Source organism: Takifugu flavidus, chromosome 17 (genome assembly GCF_003711565.1).
Source record: "Takifugu flavidus isolate HTHZ2018 chromosome 17, ASM371156v2, whole genome shotgun sequence".
In the NCBI taxonomy this organism is placed as follows: Eukaryota; Metazoa; Chordata; class Actinopteri; order Tetraodontiformes; family Tetraodontidae; genus Takifugu; species Takifugu flavidus.
This window is the reverse complement of record NC_079536.1, coordinates 8,226,490-8,248,352: the sequence shown is the minus strand read 5'-3', so window position 1 is coordinate 8,248,352 and position 21,863 is coordinate 8,226,490. Positions and strand designations below refer to the sequence as shown.

Below are 21,863 nucleotides of genomic sequence, written 5' to 3'. Positions count from 1 at the left end.
CACACACACACACACACACACACACACTCCTGCCAGTAAACCGAGTTAATATTTATCTTGATGGTTCATCCTCTATTTCACATTGTTTATCTTGTGTGTCCCCTGATGACCTTTTATCTGTCTGGGATGAGCATAGCTGATTCGGGATCATCAACAGGACAGAGAGCTGGAAGAAAAGAACAACTGTCAAAGACACGATGGCAGGAGTTTGGCATTGCATGTTAGCTGCGGTGGTGTTGATGTACGTGTCTATGTGGGATCCTACTGAGGCTGTAGGGGGGGCTAGGAGTCGGCCCCGACCCCAAAGAAGACCGCCTAAGAAGCCAAAGGTTGAGCCTACTGATGTGACTCCACTGGCGCAGAACATAGACATGGAGCGGGTAAGAATGTGGAGGAGGTGCAGGTCACATACAGAGCAGAGAGTTCCAATCTTTTCAATTTTTCATCAGTTTTTGACTTTCTGATTGAACTTTTCTGGTCCTGTCAGAATTGGAGGTTAGCATAAATTTCCAGAGGAGTACCTTTGCACTCTTGACTGTGTTGTGTCAGCAACTGGGGCAACAAGCCTTCATTTTCAATGAAGCACAAATGAAGCAGGTCCCAGGATTTCAAATTTTCTTTCGAGCTATAAATGTTAGATTGTAGGATTTGTTCAAACACTTCAGCAGGAACCCGGCGAGGAACGTGCCCACACAGCCTCCTATTTATGATGGAATTCCTCCTTACTTTTCCTCTCTCTGTGTTGGAGATGATGGGGAAGTGGTACCTGTTGATTGCGGCCTCTAAGTGCTCTTACCTGATGAACCATGGAACCAAAGTGGAACCCACAGTCATGACGCTGACACGCTCCTCTGACCAAACTCTTTCTGTTAGCACTAAAACACGACAGTAAGCAACCCCGTCAGCATGCAGAAACACCTTATGCCTTAAAATTCTAAAGATAAGAATCAAAATCTCTCTCTCTACAGCAATCACCAATGTTGGGAGATATTACAGGTCTACGATCGCTCGCCAACCCCGGGCAAGCTGGTGCTAAAAGGTTAGCCTCTGTGCTTTTCTCTCCCCTTTGATTACCAATGTTTGGTGCAGTTTTATCTTCTCTGTTGCACTGAGCAGGAACTCGTGAAGAGCTGAACACTAACATAGTCATTGTGGAGACCGATTATAGCTCCTATGCCATCATGTACTACCAGAAACGTGGCAAGATCACCATGAAGCTCTATGGTGGGTGAGCAAAACATCATTGCTGCTGACATGTTTATATGCACCTTTTAAAAAAAAAGTGCTGAATGTACAGGACGCTCGGTGGACAACTTGTCAGAGCCCATGCTGACCAAGTTTGAACAACTTGCTGAAAAACAAAATATGGGACTGGCATTCGTTTTCCCCTTCCCCACATATAGTAGGTTCTTATTCAGGACACTGTTTTACAACACAATCCTTTACCAATGCTCATTAAAACTATATACCTCCTAATTTAACGCCATTTGTCGCCCCCTATAGGTCACTGTGGTGATGTTGACAAAGATCACATAATCAGTAAGTTAATATGTAAAATAGGGCTGTTACTAAAATTGCTGCATGATTATAGCTATAGTCACATTTTTATACAGCTTCTATACATCTTTCCGCAGATTACGTGTTGTTGCCGTGTTGATGCAGTGGTTAGCATCGTTGCTAAAATCTATATATCATAATGATTGCAGCCACAATATTGAAAACCTGTTTTTGTGTATCTAGTTCTTTTTTCTTTTTAATATTGCATAAGAGAAATTGAACAAAGAGGAAGAGAGAGGAAGTGGGTGTAGAATTGCTGAATTTGACTTGCGTAACAATCAGTTCTTTAAACCTCATCAACACTGTGTTATCCAACCTCCCCACCCTGATATAAGCGGCAGCAGAGCCTCTATTATCTAACCATCACTCCCTGTTTTCCAGACTGTGTCCCCACATGCTGAGGGGGCAGGGGTGCCTGCAGACATATCCAGCTCTGCAGTGCTCAGTAGGCTCTGCACCGACCTTCTGGACGCCATGAACCTTTTGAAGACACTGCTGTAAACGGTTGCATGAAATTATAAATAAAAGGCTTAAAAGTCAACCAGTGATGAGGCTCCATTCTCTGTCCTATTGTTCTGATTGAAATAACTTTGTCCCTTTAAGAGATCTGTAGAGGTAATGTAGTCCAGATGTGGAGCCCAGCATGGGGTTGAGGGAGTTTGGTTACAAAACTATGTAAAAAAAAAGTGTTTTTTTAAAAATTCTCCATCCAGGATATCCATATTTTTGGCTGTTACATAACTTGCTGGCCACAAGCTGGTGCCTGCCTTGTTTCCTAACAGAGCTGGAGGCCATTTATCTGTCCAACTATGTAATTAAAAGCTTTTTAAATTCCACTCAATGTAGAATTTCCGCATTTCACACACGGCTGTTTTTTTCTGGGGCACATACACAGGAAAGGATTTCTGAGTGGTTTACTGTTTAGAACCAACATGTTATATCTGTTGCTACAACACAGGCTGCAGCAGGATGAGGAATGTGCTTAATTTTCACATTCATGTGACTGAATGTGAAATTTCAATATTTACATTTGTTTTTGCTTCCTTGATTCCAACGTGTGGCAGACTTTCACCGTACTTATGATGAAACTGAGACATATGAGCCAAATCTTTGCAAAAAGTGTTATAAAAACCCTATTGTGTGTCCACTCACCCTTTGTGTTCCCCCCTCCTCCATCTACACGTGCCAGTTGTGTAACGGCTGTGATTTACATGCCGACGGTGGAGGCCGAAGGTGTTTTGTAATTCGGAATCCAGGCCGTTAAGTGGACGGGGTTAAGAAGCGACAAAGGGAGGAGGAGTTGTGGGAGCAGGATATAAGCAGCTTGGACTTGTTCTGTCCCTCATCGTGCTGGAGACACCCACAAATGCAAGGAGGAACCATGAGGAACACACTGAATATGTTGGCTACCCTGATGTGGGTGCTGACTGCCTGCGCTGAAGTTGTTCCTGTACAAAACTTTGACCTAGAGAAGGTAGGAAAGACATTCCTAAAGGTGTTACTTAATGCAGGAGATCTACTGTAGTTTTGCACATCTAACATCTTTGGTGTCTCTCATAGATGACAGGCAAGTGGTTCACAGCTGGATTTGCCAGTAATGCTCAGTGGTTTGTCAACCACAAGGCATCAATGAAGATGGGCACTGCAACGCTAACGCCTACTGAAGGAGGGGACATCGACCTCTCTTACACCACCCTGAAGTGAGTGATTCATAAACAGCTGTTTCAGCCTCTGAAGATTCCTAATTAACAATTAATAAATTGTCCCCCTTGTTCTCTTGTAGTGCTGATGGAAGCTGCTGGAGAATGACTCACCTAGCTAAGAAAACCGACACCCCGGGGCGCTTCACCTTCCACAGCCAGGGTGAGCTAAACACACATTTTCACCCCCCAGAGCCTCAAAGCTCCAGCAGACTAATCCATCTGTTTCTGTTCTCAGTTTGGAACAATGACAATGACATGCGCATCGTGGATGCCGTGTATGATGAATACGCTTTGGTCCACACTATTAAGACGAAAGAAGGGGTGTCTCAGGTCCTCAATAAGCTTTACAGTAAGTCTTGCTTTATTATACTTTGCAAATTCTAATGCAAAAAGTCAAAGGTGTTTCAAAAACCTGGGTCAAAAGATACAGATCCCACCTTTGTGGAGCCATAACATTTAAAAAAATCACAATCACATGGTTTGAGTTCATGAATTAATATTAATCCTAAAGGAATTATCAGTTTTCATCTACTAAATATGTACCGCAAAGCTCGAGGCTCAAGGTCCTGACAACCATGCTGAGATTCAAAGATTACAACTGCCCATTGTGTGTTTCAGCTCGTAGTCCAGAACCCAGTGACGATCTGAAGCAGAAGTTCACACAGTTCTCCCTGGACACCGGAATCCTCTCTGACAACATTGCCTTCTTCCCTAGGAATGGTATGAGGCAGGGACCCTGCAGTTGTTTCTCTTTGTGTTTGAAAGGATTTATAACAACCTCTATATCTGTCTTCTAACAGCTGAGTGTCCTGAGGCTTGAGGAGCCCCCATCCTCCATCACTTTCCTGCGTCTCTCAATATTTGTCAGAACTGCAAAACTGCACTAAAGACAGTTGAATTATCAGCTACTTCAATAACAACTACTCACCAAAGATCAATATTAACTGGGACTCTGCTCTCTGTCAGCAGACTTGTGAGACACAGGTGAGGGATCACGTGACTATGAGGGCAGTCACTACTTTTGTACAAGAATGTATTTTGTAGCTGCTCTTGTTATTTAAATGAGCCAAATAAAAAACAAAACAAAATAAACAATCACCACCCATGATCCTAGTCTGTAATTATTGTTCACTAACAAGGGTGCACAACAGGCTGCTTTTGAAGGCTACAATGATTGTAAAGATCTAATAGCCACATTTTATGGTGCCTGTAAAACCTTAAATGTGCACACAAAAAATGTGTGCACATACACAAGAAATTAACATATTAAAATATACATTTTCAATTATGTTTCAGGGTCTCTCAACACCATAAATAATACTGGGTCAGTGAAAAATTCTTTAGATGATCTTGATCATGCATGCGAATAAAGTAATAAAACTAGATCCAGAAAATTTACAAGTTTTGACCATTTGGAGTCCTGCAAAATTAAGCACGAATCTGGCACACAGACTCTGGGGTGAAAGATCAAACACTCTTTATTTAATTAACAGAACTTGAATCAGAAAATATGAGTAATGATTCTGTCTGGTCAAGATGAGAATGCCATTTTCACATTTTAATGTCTTATCAACGTGTGCTCCGTGTTCATGTATAGTCTGAACAATCTGATTATATGTAAACAGAAAGTCATGTCTGCCTGTATGGTTGTGATGTGTTCGCAGAGGAACTCCTTTGAGGCTGCAGCAGAAGGATGGTCATCTATAGTTAGCACTCAGCCGCGATGCAGGAAATCACTCATGCTAATGCTATGTCATGTGGCGGCAGTTTGACCGACCTTAAGACAGACGGAAATTAAATTTAGAGTAATTAAATGAAGCAGGTGTTTGTATATTCTATGGCAAACATCAAAAAGAACAAAAATGGTGAAAAAGATGTGACAGATTTGGAAGTTACAGTTTAGTGGCAGCAGCCTCCTCTTTCTTATCCTGATGGCCTCATAAATGACAAACACAAGCTTCAGGAGGAAATTTAACCTTAAACGCAGCACCGATGAAATCAGGATTCTGGTGTATGACGTCGCGTGGTCGGGGCAAGGCCGCCTGGCTCCACACCTAAAAGGCACAGTGCATTACCCAGTTGCTCTGTTGTTGACCTACCCCAGATCTTCAATAACAGCAGACATTTTGAGAAGAAGTTTCCCTTTCCTCCATCATAATTCATGATTGAGTTGAGTGCATCGGTAGTATTTAGGCAAGTTGTTTGAGTGGACCTGCGCGACTGTCTTGCTTCTGTAACAGTATCTAACAGTAGTATATGCAGACAGACAGACAGATAGACAGACTCACACACACACACACACACACACACACACACACACACACACACACACACACACACACATGTCATCCTGAGATGTAAACAATATCAAAAAGTCAAATATATTATGAACCAAACCATAAAGGATGTAAGACTTGAGTGTTTGGCAAGGAAACAAAGAGTAAAGGCTCCTGGTTTCACTCAAGAAACAAAGAAGAAGCTGCCGTGCTAAGGTGAACCAACCTGATGATTACCCATCATGCTCTCTGCCCTTCCCTTAGATAGCAATGACTCATTTAAACGAATCTCATACGATTTAAACATGAAACTCTATAATTCATAGTACTTCTTTGTGTAGAATGCAGTGGAGACATCATTGTAATATAGATCTGAAATTTCTCAATAATTATTGTGTGAATTCTCTCTCTTAAGAACCCTCTAGAGAAAAAAGGAAAAACACAAAATATTGGATTTACAAAGTCACTTTTGGCATCTGTATTCAACTCTATATTACCACAATAGTAGAGATGGCGTGTGGTCTGACAGATGAGTAACAACACAAGGATTTGGTACGTTGATCTGACATTTTTGTTAAAAAAACTGAAACTGCCAATAAATCTGAGCTATCACATCACCCAGTAAGTATAATTATTTGTCATATACAGTATTCAAAGGACTCCTGAAAACCCCCAAGCACGATACAAAGGACAAGCTGGTTAGTATATACATAGACAGTTTTTACAGCTGTGCTCTGTTGCATAATTGTCTCTCTCTTCTTTCTAAAACTCTGAATATACACGTAAAAAAAGAAGAAAACAAAAGAAAAGTTTTTTTTTTTACAAGGCTCCCCTATCGCTGCTCTCTCTGAGAGATTGTCCATCTTTTACACCATGTCATTAGTTACTATGGAAATAATCTCCATCTCTGTGGAAACGGACGCATCCTCCTTCCGAGTCTTTTTTCAGTTAAATGAACCACTCTTTCTTCGATTCGTCGATGGTTTCCGGGTTGTCGGTGCCGATGATGGCCGTGTCCGCCGACTCCGCTGCAGACTCACCGCTGCCTTTGGCTTCGTTGGTGTGGTAGGTGCCTTTGTGGCGGAACATGTAGCGGATGAGGAACACCAGAGTACACAGGATAGTGAAGATCACCACTGCAATGATGCCTGCAGAGAATTCACACAGTTGGCGAGTTTTCAAACTTCTGCTTATAAATGTGTTGTTGTTGGTTAATCCATTATAGTGAACAGACTTTAGGTCCTTTCTTCCTTCCAAAGGCTTCTGAAAGATCCATCTAGTGGCCAAGTAACAAACAGTGTTTTCCTGGTCCTTCCTGTGGGAGCCACCATGGCTGTGACCCGCTCCCGAGCTTGGTACAGCCAGCAGTTACATTATAAATAAAATATCTACAAGTCAGAGGACACCTAATGTTCATGTGATTCTTGCATATTAGGATGCAAATGTAGCTTTAAGGTGGGTGTTGAGCTTGCTGAAGCACCCTCTGTTGGATGAAGAAGTGCTAATTGTTACCAAATTCTATGAATGCTGCATTGTTTCCCCTCACCTTTGTGTTTTGTGCTTTTTGTCCATAAATAAATAAAATGTCTTACTATTGTCGAAAAAAAAGCCTCTAAAATAATTTTCTGTGAGCATTGTTAACCTTTATCAATATTAACCAAACAGCATAGCAAAGCTGACATCCACTGCTTGTTGAAGGAGCATTTCCTAACTGCTGTAAGGTGAAGAGTAGACCGAGGTGCCCCTGGACTCAGCTACGCTGCAGTCCTCTCAGATTAACTCGGCTTTCTGAGCAGGTGGAGAACTGTCAGAGAAGTTAGACTAAACCTTCCTTTAACTTCTTGCAGTAAAAAACACAGGATATATTTCATTTTACCTCCAATTATGGCTGAGTCTCTGTTGACCCCATCAGGAATCACTCTTTCCTCATTGAAGGGAAATTCTGCATCTGAAGGTATAAAAACATCCCAGTGAGTCCAATCATTTCTGTGGTAAAGGAGACGGTTACATTATATGTATGTCTCCACTTCATATACGGGTTTCATTTGTAAATTGAGCTTCTACACATGGTCCCTAAATGCAGACATGCATCCTCCAACCCCCCAACAACAAACAACCCATATCAGCTCTTTCTGCTGCTGACATCATCAAACTCTCCAGAGGTAAAACGTGAGCAACAAAGACGGAAGAAAGTAAAAACCAAACCAATGAGTGATTGAAGGGGTAGTTGCACCATAAATTTAAGTTTTATTTACTTTTGTTTTAATAAACGCCTCTTATGGTTGGACTGGCTCAATAATTGGCCATCAGATCAATATTTAACGTCCACGTTAGCATTTTCTGGATGTTTCACGCATAAATCAATGTCATTATTGGCGTGCTGGCCCTTTCTAAAGGCCATCTGGAATAATTCTCACCTGTGCTGTCCAGATGCCAGGGATCTGTTGCGGCTGACATTGGCGGGATGGTGAGGGGTGAGGCCCCACAGTTGGATTCCACTAGTTTGCCCTGGTAAGACACTGGCGAGGCTGCCGCAGGTTGCGTCTCTGTCGGTGTTGTCTGGGCCTGTGAGGGGCCTCTCAGCGCGGACTTGATGGGGGCAATCCCGTTGAACTGAACCCGCGACAGGCAGCCGATGAAGCCCGGGGTGTTGTACTGCTCGATGAGCAGCGGGTCTACGTGTCCAGTTTCTGTGTGGAGACACGGGTTTGGAGACGAGCTGGAATTACTAGCCGGTTTTCCTGGCTCCATCCGGTAACTGAGCTCAAAGCAGCCTAAGGTGACTTGAATCTCCACTGTGTTACAGTGGTAGGACAATTTTAAAAGAGCAAATCCAGTTCCAGGACACATTGGTACAAAAGAAAGCTTGCCTTGACTTTTCAGAAGAGGTCTAACCACAAATATTCTGGGATGTTCTGTGACCGCTGCACTAACTGAACAATGGCAGCTTCCTTGAGCCTCTGTTCAAAGAATCATTATTCAGTAGCATTGGGCAGCATTTCCTGTGCTTGGCATATTGAAAATATGATAGAAAACCTTTATTTTCATTGTGCTGCTTCTTTGGAGATAAGGTGGTTCTATTAATGCTTTTTCCTTTTTGGGGGGTTATTTTGACCTTCACCTGACCTTCACCATCTGCAGTGTTGAATTGGATGAGTGTGCGTGTGTGTGTGTTTGAAGATTGATCCAGTTTTTACATGCATGGGTGTTCTGTTGTGCCACACCCAAAGTGAACAGAGCAGCTGTTTGGACAGAGCTCCCTCTCTCTCTATCTCTGTGCCTGCGTGTATATGTGTGTGTGTGAGTTAATAAATTATGTTATCGTAGATGATTGGGATTTTGAGCATCTGGACATGGTTATAATTCAATTCCTCCGTGATGATTCCATTTGGACGGGTCCAAAATCAGAGCGTGTACGTGTACACTATTGAGTGTGCTGCCAGGAATAGCGCTGCGATAATCCTGACTATGCAAATATTTTTCTTACATCCGACTCATTCAGCTTGTTCATGCTGGTCAGCCTTTTGTCTTTGCAGAAGAATATGAAAAATGTGTGTGTATGTGTGTGTGAATGACATGCAGAGACACACATGACAGTTTTGCAGCAAGGTGAATCCAGATAGCAACAGTCCAGTGGAGCCAGTGCATCAATAAGGTCCCCCGTGTGTCTGAACATGTGCTGATCACTACAAAGACATGTTTATGAATACTAATCAGCTCTGAGCCATGAGTGAAGCTGCTCTGCATCCATGCGGCCACAGAACACAGCATCCCTTTAAACCACCTAGTAGTTAAAGGCCATGACAAACAAAAACTATTAAAAATCATCTGTTTGTGGTTGGAATCATTAATCCCAGATGGATCAATACCAGCAACAGCTCCTCACACCAAGATATTGATTGGGAAATAACTAATAATGCTTCAATTCCAATGAGAAATAATGAAAAGTACCATCACAGATGATTAAAATCAAAACAAAGACAGGCACGCACACACACGCACGCGCACACACACACACACACACGCAATTGCACTTTCAAACATGCAGGGGGACTAACAAAATGGTCAGCAACATCCAATGAATAATTCAAAGGTTGAACAGACCAGCAGGAGGAAAATTAAATTGTTCTATCTTTTTGGGTGGGGTGAAGGGATGTGTAAGTGTGTGTGTGTGTGTGTGTGTATGTGTGTGTGCAGAAGAGAAGGTGATGAAGGCTGATGACACAGAAGGGCAGGGTAGAGGAGATCAAACAGTTGTCATGGCAACGGATGGAAGCTGGTGCATGGGTGGGGGGTGTTAGTGAAGGTATGATGCATTCGAGACACAGAATGACTGTTAATGTCAATGCCTCAATCTTTGTGATGACTTTAGCAGTACACACTGATACACACCTAGTCGTCGTGTTTTTAGGTTTGTTTTTTTTAAAAGAATTCGCCTCAAACTTAAGCATCTTGACTTTGCTGCAAAGTCTGACAACAAAGTAAAATTAATAAAAGTAAAGCAACTTTTTCAGTGCTTGAGTTCAAGTGCAACAATCTTTAAAAACAATTGGAACTGAAATCAAAAACAGGCTCCTGGATGAGGACATGGGTGATGATAATGGTAAACAAAAAGAACAATAATAGTTATGGGCATGCAATGTCGGGTGTATTCATCTGTATCACCTCTCACTTCTCTCTTTAACTATAACACATTTTGCAAAGGTCAAGCCAAAAACATTATCCAAACAGACCAGCAAATTTTGAAATTCCTGTCCTGTCCTTGACTGACACACACTGGAATTCTGGGACAATTCAGCTGCAAACACTCGTTGGAAATACATTTTTTTCTTGATTTCCATCCAAAAACCTGCTTTAAATCAATGTGGAATAACAGAGACTGGAACTGAATTATTCCTTCAAGCATGCATGAGACTGCATACAAATAACTACACACAGGTACGTGCAGATACACACAAACATGCACACACATGCAGCAGACTGTAATTACCTCTGTAGTTTGTCTTTACACAGAATATAAAACAAACCAGCCTGTTTCCTGTTGTTCCTCCTTTCTGATATGTGGATCCTTAAAGACATACAGTGACAAGCATCCCCCACTCTCTATCAGTCCTAACCTCCCTCTCTTCCTCTCTGTCTCTCTCTCCCTCTGCAGTGCAGTCAACCCCCACTCTCAAGCAGCAGCTGCAGAAAACCTGGATACTGGATTCACAATGGTGTGGATTAAGGATTCACACACACACACACACCACACACACACACCACACACACACACACACACACACACACACACACACATACACACATACACACACACACAAACACACACACACACACACACACACACACACAGCCTCCTTGGGTCTGGATGTCCTTCAGATTTCTGTGTGCTACTTTGCTTAACTGGTGCACAGGCATTCTCCACATGGCTGATAAAGGATTTGGGTCAGAACATCATGGAACGCTGTCTTGTGGATCCTTTAGCAGGTCTTCAGGCGGCATCATCTGCATGAGGCTGTTTACCAAAACATTAAAACTCAAAGTCTTCCATACGGAATCACAGAGTTTTACATTTGAAAACATTCAACTGTGTTCCTAATGATCCAGTGTCAACGTGCATGATACATTGCCGCATGTGCCTGTTAAGACAATTCTTTGTTATACAGTTGAAGTAAACAAGACCCTGCAGCTTTCCAGCAGCTCTTGTGTACATGGAGGCAACTTTGTCTGCAAAGAAATCCAATAGTGTGTAGTAGAGATGATAAACAATTGGATTAGAGGCATTAGCAGATACACACACACGCTCAGACCCAGTCACTGCTTGTACTATTGTACTACTTATGTCAGATGGGGGCGTAAAGGTCAAGGTCACAATAGTGTGCACATCCAAATAAAACAGAAGCAAAAGAGAAAATCACATTTAGGTGGAATTTGGATGCCTGTGCAAGTCGGCTGAGTTGTAATGATCACTGTCACCTTCTGACATGGGTTTAGCTTGAAATCTCTTCCTACACACACACACACACACACACACACACACACACACACACACACACACACACATCCTTCCAACTCAGCATACATAACTGCAAAAGCACAAAGTGCCAACTCATCCCTGCATCCGATAAAGCACATCATATATACATCGTTGCCATTGCACAACAGAACACCCTAAACCTCTGCATTCTGGATTAACCTCTAGAGAACATTATTTTATTTGAACTGTGCTCCTGTCTTTGCTTTGTTTCTGGTGTTTTGGCAGCTTTGGTGCCACAGACAGACAGATCAGGGGGAGAGTGGAAGTGACATCGCTGTCAGCCGTGAGGATGAAACACAGTCTCTGTCTTCCTGAGGGAAGAGAATCTGATCGCTGTCTGACATCAGCTCTCGTGTTCTGACACAGAAGTGAAACAGATCAGAGCAGATGTGGAAAAAACCCAATCTCACCACTGCTCTTTTGTTGTGGTTCCTCTCTGTTATTTGTCACAATGAACCTTCTGTGCATCTTCTCACTTTTAGATCCAACTATCAGTTTGAATCTAATGTTTTTCTGCATGGAATTCTCTTTTTTATCACTAAAATAAGACATTAGAGCCGAAACTCTGCCTGAAAAAGTAGCTGATGTGGGTGTAGATTAGGATTGATTGGGAATAAAGAAGATTAAAATATCTTTTGGTAAAACCTTTTACCAAATATATTTTACCCATATAAATAATTAAAAGTTCCTGGAAACTTGGTAGACATTGGTTAATAGTTAAATCCAACTTTTATTTTTCAAATCTTTTCATGCGTTGCTGTTGCTCTATCTGGTGGCCACAGCATGTAATTACAGTTTCCTTTCATTTAAGGGAAAATGTTTATGTTCTGGTGTTAACGAGCATCTATTTAGAATTACATTTCTCAGACCTGTAGAGAAAACACAATTAAGATTAATGAATCAAACAATTTAAATATAAATTAACGAAAATTTGTGTGGACACCATGGATATGGACACAAAATAATAATATTTCGAAGCAAACATTGACTAAACTAATTTACGACCTAATGTGATCAATACAAACACAAGATACAAGAACCTTAAAAGCAAATAATAACAATATTTGTGTAGTGGCAGGACTCACCAAAGACTTTGCCCAAAAACAATGTCTTGACTAGATTGAAGTTGGTGTGTGAGGCATCTGGGAGGGTGTAGCTGACTGGGGGGTAATGATCCAACTGAAAGACAAACAATCAGAGCCATCACAATAGCTCTGTTGCTTTCTGAGATAAAACACCACTAAAAGCAACACAAACCCTCTGAGTTTTATGTGCACATTAAAATATAGGATCCAAAATCTACTCAATGTCGCCCCTTGAAAGTGTTAAGGAGCCAGCAGGCCATAATCAGTGAACACTCTTAGTCTTCACCCAGAAACTGTAAATTGTTGGTAATAATTATTTAAAAAACCAAAACAACAAAAGTAGAAAAATAAAACTCCAGTTAGAGAGTGCAGACCTCCGCTTTGAGAGAGATCTAACTGGTCTCTTTTTAATGGCGGTGGTTCAACTTAAAAAAAAAAAATTGGACTAAAACAAGGTTACATAACGTAGTAGATTGTTTTTCAGGCAGGCAGGCAGGCAGGCAGGCAGACAGACAGGCAGAAAGACAGACAGCCTCTGAGTGTGAGGCAATAATGTGGCCACATGTGCTGATTTGTTTTCTAAAAATGGTCATTTGCTTCTCTCTCTTCCACATAATGGTGGAAACAAACAGCTCTTCAGAGCAGTGTCACAATCACACATTTGTTGGGAGGTTCTTGTCCTCATGGGCTGCGAGGCAGGTTGCATGCGCGGCGTGTTTACAGACATGAATGTTATGATGAAATCTGAGGTGGTAGGGGAGGGATGAATTTAATATCCATGCAACGTAATTAAGTTGTTATTGCTCTTTCATTGAAGTTTCCAATTAGCTGCAATAAATCACTTCTGACTGAAAATCCACAAAGTAGTTTTTTGCATGTTGCTTCCTGCGTGCAGGAGAAACGTGTGTCAGTACGGCTGCTGTTGTGGCCCGTTAGAGCTGAGCTGGGCTGCTGTTGCTGCTTGAGATTCTGCTGTTTGTGGATTCACCTGCTCTGGTTACAGCTGTAATCAGCCCTGCAGCCCCGACCCTTCTGGACTTGTTTACCTACAGAAATATCTATAATTGGGGTAAAAACATCCCGATAATATCCCTTTGAGAGCCAAAAGCACACAACCACAGTGAGATGTGCCAACACACATGCACGCACAGATCCACACATGCATTCACACAGCGTGCTGTAATCAGATCCTTTCCAAAAGGCCGCTCTCCGAGGAGCATTGTGTGGGTTTTGTTTGCTGTGGCGCCTGGAGGGTGGGGATAATGGGACACAATTAAACTGTGCTCTGATTATTTACTTTTATCTGGAAAACAAATTGGCTGTGCAGCCAGGCGCGGCCGTCTGGGCCCCCAAAACCTCATGTAAAAGTCCATGGGGGGGGGGGGGGGGGGGGGGGGGGGGGGGGGGGGGGGGTGGGGGCGGGGGAACGCTGGGGAAGAGACCTCATTTTAAAAGCGCCTCCATGATTATTCCTTTTTGAAGTGGCACTATTTGTACCGGTTTTGGTGCCATTGGTGCCTCCGAGGTTGCTAACACAAGTAAAATTAGACAAAGAAGAAGTTAACAAAGGGTGAAATCTATTTCCTTAACTATGTACTTGAATAGAAATCCAATTTTGTCTCTTCAATAGGGAGATTCAACCTGGAATCATTTGCTTTTACAGTGCCTGTGTTCCTTTAATCAATCTTTAATGGCAACAAAGACACAAACACACAAAGCAATGAACTCCTAAATGAAAGCTAATAGAGATTAGCAAATGAGCTAGTGAACAGGGACCCCCAGCTCATGACATCAGAGCAAACAGCAGAAGAGAGGAGGAAACAGATGAAACGTCTGGCACCTGAGGGGATGTCTCCCCTTTATTTCACAGCCCTTACGGAGGTTGCGGGAAAGATGGAGATAGAGAGACGAGAGTGTGTTCTGATCTCGCCTTTTGATAGCGAGCTAACCCGACGAGACCTCACAGGCTGCTTAAAGAGCTTATGCTCATGCAGCGGGTGTGGAAGCACGTACATGTAACCCCATTCCAAGGTCTGAGGACTATAAAGTGCTAGATAACTTATCAGTGATTCTTCTTTATATATTTTATTCAGCAACTGTTTTTCCCCCTCTTTTCTGTGTTCCAGCTAAAATAGAGGCAAGTTTAAAGTGTTTCAGCACTGACAGCAGAGAGGTGAGGCCTCTGCAGGTCATCACTCGGATCATTTTGAGGTTTTTTTAAGGCTGGAAATTGAATTTGATCCTCCGGCGGAGCCAACAGCATAAACTGAGCGTTATTGCACATGACTCAGCATCTCTGCCTCCCTGACGCCGCTACATTGCTGATAAAAGCAGCTTCAAAAGCTCTCCTGGTTGTGCCGCACACCATAATGGCTTGGTCACCTTCCTGGTGCTAATAGTAAGCTGGAAAAAGTCCACATAACCTGTGATTACATCTGGATCTTAGCCTTGAATGCAGACATGTCACCTACCTGCAACAAATCTCACACCTGGTTTTAATGGCACAGTTAAACAGACAAAACTAGATTAGAGACATTTATCATCACTTGAACATGACTGATGTGATTAAATTCCTCTTTATGTTGAAGTAAAAGGGGAAACAAGATGGTGGGCGAGGAAAGATAAAGAGAAATGAAGCGCACTGAACTAGACTTAATTTAGTTGATTCTGTGCTTTTCCAGGATTCCCAGGAAGCCTTTAAAGTGAGTTCACCTGATGGGATCTGTGCTGCGTGTCTGCCTGTTGGTATTCACGCCCGTGTCTGTTTACGAGTGGATATGAGGAGCTTGTTTGTAATTTGCGAAGACTCTTGGAGGCAGGAACTTTAAAAAAAAATTGCATCAAAGTTATCTTGGTTAGCACGCCTACTGGCTCTCCCTTTCAAGCCTTATCTGCAAACTCCATCTATTTTCTCTCCTCACACCCTCCCAACAATATTTACCTTGTTTTCCTTGCCTTCCCATATTCACATCTGCAAATTACTCGTCATTTTTGACCTTTTAATAGTTTAAAGTTAAACTCATCAATTAAGGAGAAAAAGGTTTGCAAGGGAGGCGCATGCAGCATGCGAAACGGGGAAAGACCTACTTAATATTTCAGTCACGCCTTGAACACTGAGCTTAACATCCATATCTAGGCATAACTAATCGTGAGCCGACAGGGTTGCTAAGCATGGGTGCGCGTGTGCGTGAGTGCAGGCTCGTGCGGCGTTTTCCAATCATCTTCCGTGGCGGTAAAAGCGAGGCGCTGAAGTGTTCCCGCTGGGGTGATCAGCAGTGGAGGGAGGTGATCCATCCAGAAAATGAGAGTGATTTCCATTGGATGTTTAATTTCCTTTGCCGTTTGTATTTTTCACCGCAGCATTGGGATGCCGGTGATGAGTTTCCAGTGCGGATGAGGTCATTTCTCCGGATAGTGAGATATTATAAAGGTCTGTGATTCATTCTGGCCAACATTTCATTTCACTGAAGCAGCAACCGGATCCGGATTAGAAGGACAGCCAGGTGATAGTCTTTAAGTCCTAATCCTTACAAGATATGCACAGCTGTGAGCAAAATTGGGCAGCATTCATTCGGACACAATGGCAGTGAAAACCTTGCAATATTGCCTTATTTCTCTTCCTTATTGTTGGAAATTCTTAGTCGTTTCATCTGCCACCAACAAGTTGGTGTTGTCTGGGTCCAGGGTTCCACGTCGTGTGTTTGTGTGGTTCTATGTTTTTTCCTGCAGGGGGCGTGGAGGAGCCGATATTGGCAACAGCTGGCGCTGCAGGCAGGCGCCCCTGTCTGCAGTCTTCATCAGGCCACCTATTTAAGGACGGAGAGCCTGTCTACCAGCGTCAGAGAGTTTTGATGTTTCGCCATGGTAGAGCTCACTCTTTATTCCTCTTCATTGATTGCTCTACAACTCGTTGATACGCATCTCCCTGCTCGTTCGAGGTATCCATGCCTCCCTGCCGGACTATAGAACACGCAGGACCTGACTCCCGTGTTGGCTCCGCGCTGGAGCTCTCTGTTCGTCCCGGAAGACTGGAAGAGTGCTTCCCTGCGGTCCAGGAGGACTGCTAATTTGATCTTTTGAAAAAAGACTTGGTCTTGAACTTTTACCACTGCGTTTTGCCTGCTTTCAGGTCCTGGAAAAACCTAAAACCTAGGTGTATCCTTGATGTGACCTGTTGACACTCACAAGTTTTATTAACACTGAATTGGGGTGAATGTCATGGTCACTGCAAGACTGCTACTTTACATCAGGCCTTTTATTTTGAACATTTCTCCGTTTCTCTTGATGTTGGGCCTCAGAACCAGCATTTCCACACCATCCACAGAGAGGCAGCAACAGATGTACTTTCTTTTCCAGCTGAATAAAAACAGAATATGTCTTTCCTACATATCTGCCATTCCTCATTTCTCAAATGTGGAGGTTGATACTGATTACCAGCATCTTTTCTACAATCAAATTTTTGTGACTTACCGGTAACCTGGAACAAAGACTTGAACAGTTTAACTAGTTCTAACTCCATGTTGACAGTTACTGACCGAAGTTTGGCTCTATTGATCTGCTGCAGTGCAGACACAACACACACATACACACACGGATCAATGAGCTCTCTGTTAGTACTTATATTGCCTACTGGAAGTGGATTAATAGTAGCAGAGGACAAGCAGATTCATCACAGTCAGCTGGAGTGGAGCAGGATGCTGCAACGCTAATGCAAACATTTGAGCTGGAAGAGTCCAGGACTGTGTATGTGTGTGTTTACTATAGCCTGAGTGTGGATTTGTTTGCGTAGGATGCACTTGGCTTCCTGTAACTGTATGTCTATGAGCTCTTGTTTGCGTCAGGGGGTTAGTGGGGACAGTTGGGGTCAGGGTAGGGGTCTGGGTAATGTATTACATCTGTTACAGCTATTACATCCCAAGAAAGATAGAAATATGAGGAGGTGTGTGTGTGTGTGTGTGTGTGTGTGTGTGTGTGTACCTGTATAGTGATGCTTCTGTTGATGCGGGACATGTTAAAGACGTGTGGCTGTCCGTTGGCCAGGTTGCGCTGGTCGACATCTATGGAAAATGGCGCCTTCAGCCCTCCCAGGTTGTAACGCACCTGTAATGATCCTGGAGAGCAACACTTTGTTAGCTGTGCTGTCTTAAAAAAAATAAATAAAAATTATAAAGCCGTGGCTGCAGAAACATCAGAATTAATTCAATAGGCACTCACTTTTTAAACAGGTCTGCTAATTCTAGTCATTATCTACCTTTGAAAAATTTTGAGACTGAACTGAGTACTTAAGGCCAAAATATAGTTTTCCTTTTGAAGTGATGGAGCCAGCGGGGATGAGGAATAGTGGAGGAAACACTGAATGATTCAAAAGACCCACCGCTTGACAGGGGATTATAGATATTTACCGTCTCAGGGCTCCGAGTCTGCAGCCAAAAACCTCTGGCAGCACTCTGGTAGCCTGAGAGCTCTTTCATTTGAACGACTGTGCACATGGGTGGCTCAAACACTAGATGGCGCTACAGAATCTCTGCGTCCAAACGTTCATATATTAAAACTCAAAGCGCTCCACTTTGTGAGCTGCTCGGTTGGATTCCATTAAGAGAGGAGGGTTTCTAACGATTATAGAACTTCCTAAACTGTGCTGCATTGAAAGTCTTGGAACATTTTTGCAGTAAAACTTCACAATATAGTGTAGGTGTGTGTGTGTGTGTGTATGTGTGTGTGTGTGTGTGTGTGTGGGTTGTACCATTATGCCTCAAAATGACAGCCATATAGTCCTCCGTCTTGGAGCTGACGTACATCAGTATAGCTGGAGCGCTGGATGTACTGAAACTGAAGGCTACGTCCTCCCTAGTGAGGTTCACCGCGTGTGCTTTCGGCTGATGGTGCAGGGTCGTCTTGCTGGTGTCCACAAGCGCTGCAGGTGGGAAGTTGTATTTGACCAGCGTCCCCATCTCAAAGAAACCTCCGATATCTGGAGAAGAAATGAATAATAAATAAATATGGCAAACAAATGCAGGGAACAAAAAGCAGAAATGGCAATTCTGAAGAGATGCCTGCACATGCACGTCTGAAACAGGAAATGAAGCTGCAGGGGCGAATTCATGAAGTCAGTCATAATGGAATAGAGCTGTCGGTAATGTGAGACTAGTCATAAACACAGCTGAGTTGATAATACCACTAAAGTGAGTGTTAAATTGCCCCCGCGTCTGAAACCCAGCAGTGATTTGTATACCAGTACAATAACAGTACTGGTCTGCTTCAGCCATGCTGGGGGGAGGAGGCAGGGTTATTGATTTTTATAATCTACTGTGGTGAAGCCCAGAGTGCTTTTTTCCCCATGCTTCTGACACTAAACTCGCTGTATGTGTATGCGTAATGTTCTCATCACTGTTAAAAATGCTCTAAAAGATGCATATGTGTAAGTGTGTCCGTGAAATGGAATCAGCAGCCCCCCCCGTGTGTGTGTTATTTGATTTTTTTTCTCCTGACATGTTTGCCTTTCCTGGAACATCAGCCATGAAAATATGTAATTATGCACATTATGACGAAAGAGAGAGAAAAGTTCTTCTTTAAAAACTGCACTTTCAGACATTAATTACCATTAATACAAAACCCGTGGACTCAAAAATGAGCATAAAGGTAAATGTAGATCCTGAAGATGGGAAAAAGTGGCCCCGACGGCTTAAACAGCAAAATGCAAATTAAAATAATATTTTAAAACCTGACAAAGTGAGTTGTCCATTGATGAGACGGTTGGAGTCAAAGAGAAAATGGTGTTAGCATGCTAACTCTCACTTTGACATTTGTGGTAGCTACAAACCTCCTCTTTCACTGTACACCTAATTTGCGTGTTGATAGGTGGAAAAATCCTTTCAAACATTATACAGAGAATATTTCTTATAATGAAGAGGCCTGTTGTTGTTCTGCCCACTGCTAGCAGAGGTCCATCTGTAATCTGTCTCCGTCTCCTTCAGCCTGCTGAGTAGAGCAGTGAACTCTTTGCCCACAGCCTCTGCAGTGGCTCACACAATCGTGTGGAAGCATGAGAGGGAATGAGAAAACTCTGCTCTGGGGCAGAGACTTTTTATGTGTGTGTGTTTTCTGGGAGCACACAGGGAGGTTTTGGGAAGGGAGCTGTGTAAACATGCAGTGGTTCATATTGTGTGTGTCCATGTGTGGTACATGAGCATGGTGTGGCCCTTGGGGGCAGAAAAGCAGAAGAATGAGAGAATTAGAAAAAAAAAATGCAGTGGGGTCCCCTAAGCAGTGTGTAAATATGAGTATAATGAAAATATGACATGTAATTATGGTTGCCTTCATGCATTTGTCAGGATGGGAGGAGAAATGGTACAGGGGAAAGGAGGAACAGAAGAAAATCTGTGTTAATTGAACAGATGGATGCTTTCTGGTTCAGAAATGATAGACAGTGGTATATGGGTTGGATCACGTAAAGAACATTTCCCTCCATTTGTCTGAGCTGGACCAAGAAAACAAGGACCACACAGTGAAACGACGAAGAGTCAAGGATGAAAAGAGGAGCCTGGAAAGGGTTTAAATGGTGGAAAAAGAGGAAATATTGAGAGACAGAAAAGATAGAGTTGATGAAGAAGTGAGGGAGAGAGCTGGGGAAGGTGAAAAGAAGACGAGAACAACAGGAAATAAAAAGAGATGATGCTGACGCAGGCGGAAAAAGAGAGGAAGAAGATGCTCATACACGCACCCATACACAAGGGTGTGCTCTTCCCCTTTGTCTGCTTCTCTGTCTCTCGCACACAGACATACACACTTGTCATCTCATCACCCCCTTGCCACGAGTGCAGGGACATAATAAATGAAAAAAAAGTACGATTGGGCTTTAGGAAATAAATGAATTCAAGTTTTGGGATCAGCAGCAGGGGCCTGACAGCACTGTTGCTCCTTTCCCGAGAGTATTCAATGAAAACCTGTCTTGGAGGTTGAACTTTAATTCTGAAACTAACGAATTCCCGTGAAACAAACACGTCTCAGCAGAAAGCTAAAACATCAGAGCAACATATCAAACCAGAGAATCAGAGTAACAAAACGGTTTGAATCTTTTTTTGTCCTTTCGGCTCTCAGCATTTGCGCCCTTTTCATTATTTACTGAGTGCTCTCAAATGTCAGGTGGAATTGGTGGTTAAGTGTAATATTACTGTGTGTTGATGTCTTTCATGATGAGTGCAGACACTTTGGGCTCCTGTGGCGTTAAACTGAACAGGAGGTGAGGACAATCATGCGAAGCAGCGACAGTTGTGGCAGGGCGTCGGGCAATGAAGCGGCTATTAGACTCTGGTTTTGTGAGGTCGAGGGACACAAATTGATATCGCGGTGCCCTTTCAACAAAGACTTGGACGAGAGAATGAAGGGAGACGGCCTTGACTGGGTAGGGAATAGCAAAACCGCCCCGCCATGCTGGAGAGAGGCAGAATAAAGCACAATATTGAATATTACCTGGTGGGAGAAAAGATTTGTCTTGAAATTGCAGTTTTCGTGATGAGAAACAGTTGGATGCACTTTATATTCCCGCAATCCACCTGCTCAAGTTGAAATGAGCTCCCGTAAAAAGCCTCTCACCTCGGGTGCAGAAGGGGCCGTCGTATGCGGTGGCGCTGCAGTCGCACAGATAGCCATTATACTTCTCCACACACTTCCCTCCGTTCCTGCAGTACATCCCAAAGCTGGTACAGTGGCCTTGGCACCCAGGTTTAACCCCGGGCGTGACCTTGGCCCGCTCCTCCAGGTCGAGGGTGACGCCGTTCATTCGCAGGGCTCGGATGCAGCCTAGGAAACCCCTCTGACCCCCTGGGGCACCTGAGCAGGGTGGAAAAGGGGTGTGTTAAAATGCATAAGAGGCAATTTTAAAATGACTTTGCCCTTCAACTGGTTTTGTCTAAATGAGCATCTTCATGCCGCCGATTGCGTGACTGCACGTGGCGTTACCTGATGCCAACATGTGAAAATAAGCTTCAGGGCTCAGCCTTGGGGCGTCGACAGCCGTTCCTGCAAACTGCTTCCACTGTCATTCTGGGCCCGCACCATTACAGTCTAACTACCCATTAACTTGGACAGAGCAGGGGCGTTAAATAGATTAATGGGAACCTAAATGACTGGAGCGATAAACATGTTCACTAACACACACCCACAGGTATAGATCCTCCCACAGAGACGGTTAAATAGTATAGAAAAC

General features: G+C 43.2%; 3 protein-coding genes and 1 long non-coding RNA gene across 5 annotated transcripts in view; 3 read left to right on the top strand and 1 right to left on the bottom strand.

The window, feature by feature from the left end:
• The first annotated feature begins 91 nt into the window (after positions 1 to 91).
• c8g (complement component 8, gamma polypeptide) lies at positions 92 to 2,098 on the top strand. 2 transcript variants are annotated; one of them, XM_057013047.1, is made up of 7 exons: positions 92 to 380; positions 749 to 888; positions 969 to 1,039; positions 1,117 to 1,224; positions 1,298 to 1,402; positions 1,504 to 1,539; positions 1,939 to 2,098. In XM_057013047.1, the coding sequence occupies exons 1-7, from the start codon at positions 198 to 200 to the stop codon at positions 1,956 to 1,958; spliced, it is 663 nt and encodes a 220-aa protein (XP_056869027.1). In that variant the 5' UTR covers positions 92 to 197; the 3' UTR covers positions 1,959 to 2,098. The 2 variants fall into 2 exon arrangements, with proteins under 2 accessions (XP_056869027.1, XP_056869026.1); XM_057013046.1 differs by lacking the exons at positions 1,504 to 1,539; positions 1,939 to 2,098 and having other exon boundaries at positions 1,298 to 1,491.
• Positions 2,099 to 2,737: 639 nt separating this feature from the next.
• LOC130513862 (lipocalin-like) lies at positions 2,738 to 4,368 on the top strand. Its single transcript, XM_057013048.1, has 6 exons — positions 2,738 to 3,031; positions 3,118 to 3,257; positions 3,341 to 3,420; positions 3,496 to 3,609; positions 3,879 to 3,980; positions 4,061 to 4,368. The coding sequence occupies exons 1-6, from the start codon at positions 2,924 to 2,926 to the stop codon at positions 4,078 to 4,080; spliced, it is 564 nt and encodes a 187-aa protein (XP_056869028.1). The 5' UTR covers positions 2,738 to 2,923; the 3' UTR covers positions 4,081 to 4,368.
• A 345-nt stretch (positions 4,369 to 4,713) lies between these two features.
• cntnap2a (contactin associated protein 2a) overlaps positions 4,714 to 21,863 on the bottom strand; it is a 211,770-nt gene continuing 194,620 nt past the window's right edge. Inside the window, exons 20-26 of the mRNA XM_057013033.1 lie at positions 21,251 to 21,487; positions 18,402 to 18,629; positions 17,636 to 17,769; positions 12,659 to 12,752; positions 7,954 to 8,226; positions 7,413 to 7,484; positions 4,714 to 6,684 (exon numbers count right to left, since the gene is read on the bottom strand). Coding sequence (XP_056869013.1) covers positions 6,485 to 6,684; positions 7,413 to 7,484; positions 7,954 to 8,226; positions 12,659 to 12,752; positions 17,636 to 17,769; positions 18,402 to 18,629; positions 21,251 to 21,487 — 1,238 coding nt within the window. The 3' untranslated portion in view covers positions 4,714 to 6,484. The remainder of the gene's footprint in view (positions 6,685 to 7,412; positions 7,485 to 7,953; positions 8,227 to 12,658; positions 12,753 to 17,635; positions 17,770 to 18,401; positions 18,630 to 21,250; positions 21,488 to 21,863) is intronic.
• LOC130513863 (uncharacterized) lies at positions 15,549 to 17,043 on the top strand. Its single transcript, XR_008946847.1, has 2 exons — positions 15,549 to 16,522; positions 16,597 to 17,043. It is a non-coding gene; the product is annotated as an uncharacterized LOC130513863 (long non-coding RNA).